General features: G+C 48.0%; 1 protein-coding gene across 1 annotated transcript; it reads right to left on the reverse strand.

Annotated features, from left to right (window-relative positions):
• Window positions 1–161: 161 nt before the first annotated feature.
• LOC119345063 lies at window positions 162–1,612 on the reverse strand. The gene is made up of 2 exons (XM_037615293.1): window positions 1,492–1,612; window positions 162–1,370 (listed from the first exon to the last, which is right to left on the reverse strand). The coding sequence occupies exon 2, from the start codon at window positions 1,319–1,321 to the stop codon at window positions 305–307; it is 1,017 nt and encodes a 338-aa protein (XP_037471190.1). The 5' UTR covers window positions 1,322–1,370; window positions 1,492–1,612; the 3' UTR covers window positions 162–304.
• Window positions 1,613–3,264: the final 1,652 nt, after the last annotated feature.

Below are 3,264 nucleotides of genomic sequence, written 5' to 3' on the forward strand. Positions count from 1 at the left end.
AGTTCTATATAATGATCAATTGTTTTAACTGTTTCTGCTAGTGCTTGAAACCGAGTTGTGACTAGAATCATGCTACCTTTCGTTTGTGATTTTTTGAATGGCAACAACCACCTTTCCCAATCCTCCTGATCACCAAATTTCCACATATCGTCCAATATAAGTAGAAACCTTTTAGATTTTAGTCTTTGTTCAATCACGTTCTCTACTCCACCCTCCTTTTCCCCTTCAACTCTAGGGATTTTCCCTTTAATCTCTTCTAACAACTAATTTGGGTCGAAATTAAGAGATACACATGTCCAAACCACTACCTCAAATGGTTCTGCACTTCTTTCGAATTATGTATGTATTGTGTAAGAGTTGTCTTTCCTATGCCTCCAGGACCAACAATCGGAAGCACAGTCAGGTCATTCTCACAATATTTACCCTCAGTAATGTCGTGTACGATGCTATTCAGCGTATGATCTCTCCCATGCAATTTTGGCTCTAGACTTTGTGAGGTTAGGTTGGGACGATTATGGGCAGGGTCTGGAGCAATTCTACGCCCACAATCCCGCAGGATGGTGGTAACCTCTTGACGCATGGGTCGCAGCTGCTCTACAATTTGCTTCATTCTGTTAGAGACATCCACCCTATGAAATCTTAAGTTTGTAGTTTCTTCAGCAGGATTGTTCTGTGGTGTCGTACGTGTGTGGATGCCACGAAGGATTGAATTGCCGGGATTATCATCATCATGAACATTTGGAAAGGAAGAGCAAGGCAAGAATTTACCGAGCTTGCTCATGCGGCCGCCGACCTCCCCACCAGTTAGACTAGTGTCTGGCGCTGAGGAGGAATTGCCGCGTGTCCTATGCCTGGCACAAGGCGGAGTGCAGCACAGGACTCCTCGTGTTGCTTCTTCTTCTACGTGATCACCAGAGGTTGCAGCAGATGTACAGGAAAGCAGCTTGCCAACAGCTTTGGCGGTGTGGCGTGCATTCAGGAGGAGATTGTGGCCACAACCTCTGGCGTTCTCGTTGGCAGCATCACAGGTGCCGTAGAGCTCATCGCGGATGCGGAAATAGTCCAGCTCGTCAAGTACGTCCTCGGCATTATGAGCCAAGTCCCGCATCTTCTGCAGTAGCTCCTCCAAAGCTTCGTGGCCATCGAGCTCCTTGTCGCCTGCATTTTCCAGCGTGGCCTTCCCGAGCAACAGCTCCATTCGTAGGGCATCCATGTTGGGGCCGAGCTTGTTACTGGCAGCCCACGCCTGTAGCAAGCCATCCGCAACGGGGGCAAGCGCCTTGCCAACCACCCACTGTGCCGCGCTAAGGGCCAGGTCCATCCCTCACGCCCGCACATGTGGTACCTACCAGTAACGATCTTCAGGTATGCTGCATTAATTCAGGAAGATGAGTTCAGTTGCAAATGCACTTAGTCAGCACTAAGTAGGCCAGTAATATGGACATTAATTAACTTCCGCTGGCATAGGAAAAAGTAGAACGGCATACGTACATGGGCATACTTCCTGGTCGGCACACGGCCGGAGGATGCGGAGGTGGTCGCCAACGGGAAGAACGCAGAATGCCTCACAGCTGAGTTCGCGCACTGGCAGAGAGCTAGAGAGGGCCTAGGCCGATGGATGCAGATGTGTGTGTGTGAGGGAATTGTGCTTGGCAGGAGGGAGGCTATATATATACCAGAGGCTGGCTGGCCATGCTCCCGCCTGGTGCTCGCACTGATGCTGCAAGAGGAGGAGGATTTCGCAAGAAGAAAGGTCAAGGGTGGAGTGCTGGGAGTGCCTTCTCTTTTTGTCTTTCATCTGGGACCACATGTACCTCTTTGGTTTTATCCAACCAAAAATAGAGCAAGGTGATGCCCGAGGGGTGGCTACCGATTTACACATTCTCCTTGCTTCATTGCTTGTGCCTGCATGGTGTGATAATGAGATGCAAATTACCTGTGGCACTGAATCCTCAAGGCACAGGTGCATGAACCTTGTCGCAGCACTTGGTCAACAGGGTGGTTGTTTTCAGCGGATGGCGGTGTGGTCCATTTCAGTTATTGGATGGGCACCATGGCAATAAACAGATCTGAACCACACATAAGCCTACTTATCCGATCCATGTCACAACTATGATGTCATTGCAACTACTCCACAAAGTATGGTGTCATTGTCCAACTGGGGCACCAGCAGCCAAATGCAAAATCAGTTTGCCTGTCCCTTAGGTGATTTTGCTTTGTCCCCTTAATATCGTTCTGCAGAGCACACGTAACACGCAAACTTTTTAGTCTCACGAGGAAGTTGCCTTTGGAGCATCAGCTTTGCAGGTAACAAAGTAATATTGAAGCAGCTAGAATTTGTTTAGAGATGTTTGTGCTGTTCAAGATATGTAGATTTGAATGAATGAAGCACACAATTAGAACAGTACTGTATTGTATAGGTTGAATGGTAGAACACCATGTGTTTCTTGTCATTTAGGTGTTGATATCATAATAAGAATTTAAAACGTGCACACACAGTCCAAAGATTGCATGGAAACCCTACCTCAAAACCCTGACATAATTAACAGAAGCATCCTTCCCAAGTGCAGCACTGTAGTCAAGCTGAAGATGGGCTCCGTTCGCTGTAGCAAATTAAGAACGGAACGAGAGCCACATCAAGTGCATCATTCACAAGGCCAAGGAATCTCGAGGGTCTGGAGGATGCAGCCAAAGTTTCAAGGTCAAAGGAGACTCACCAGAGTCTGCACCTTGTCCAGATGCAGCACTGCAGCACCTCCATTTCCTCGAGGCCACAAGATGTGAAATGCCTCGGGTACGGTGGTGGTAGAGAGATCAGTGCTCCACGACACTCCTATCTACGTACAAATCTCTCGTGGAGATCCAATGCAACCAACCAAAACAATTCAAGAACAGCTTGAGATATATATGGTGATATTCCAAATAATTGTATTGACTGAAAATAGATGCACCTACTAATAAGATCACTTTTGCTTGTTTTTCAAACAAAAAGAGAACACTTTTGCTTCACTACACCCCGTAAACACGAGGTCTGAGATTGCCAGAAACCCCTTCATAACGAGGGATATGATGGTCATATTTAAGAAAATGCCCCCCCCCCCTCCCCGCCCGCCCGCAGCAAAAAGCGCATGTACGTATATGTATACATTTTTTATTCATAGCGACCCCACACCAAGCGGGTCCGCGCGTCAATTGTGGCGGTTATACAGCGTGGACGCGGCTGGCCGTATTAATGCCGATGCGTCCCGTCGGCAGCCGCCGCGT

The sequence above is a fragment of the Triticum dicoccoides genome, unplaced genomic scaffold (assembly GCF_002162155.2).
Source record: "Triticum dicoccoides isolate Atlit2015 ecotype Zavitan unplaced genomic scaffold, WEW_v2.0 scaffold202458, whole genome shotgun sequence".
NCBI classification, from domain to species: domain Eukaryota; kingdom Viridiplantae; phylum Streptophyta; class Magnoliopsida; order Poales; family Poaceae; genus Triticum; species Triticum dicoccoides.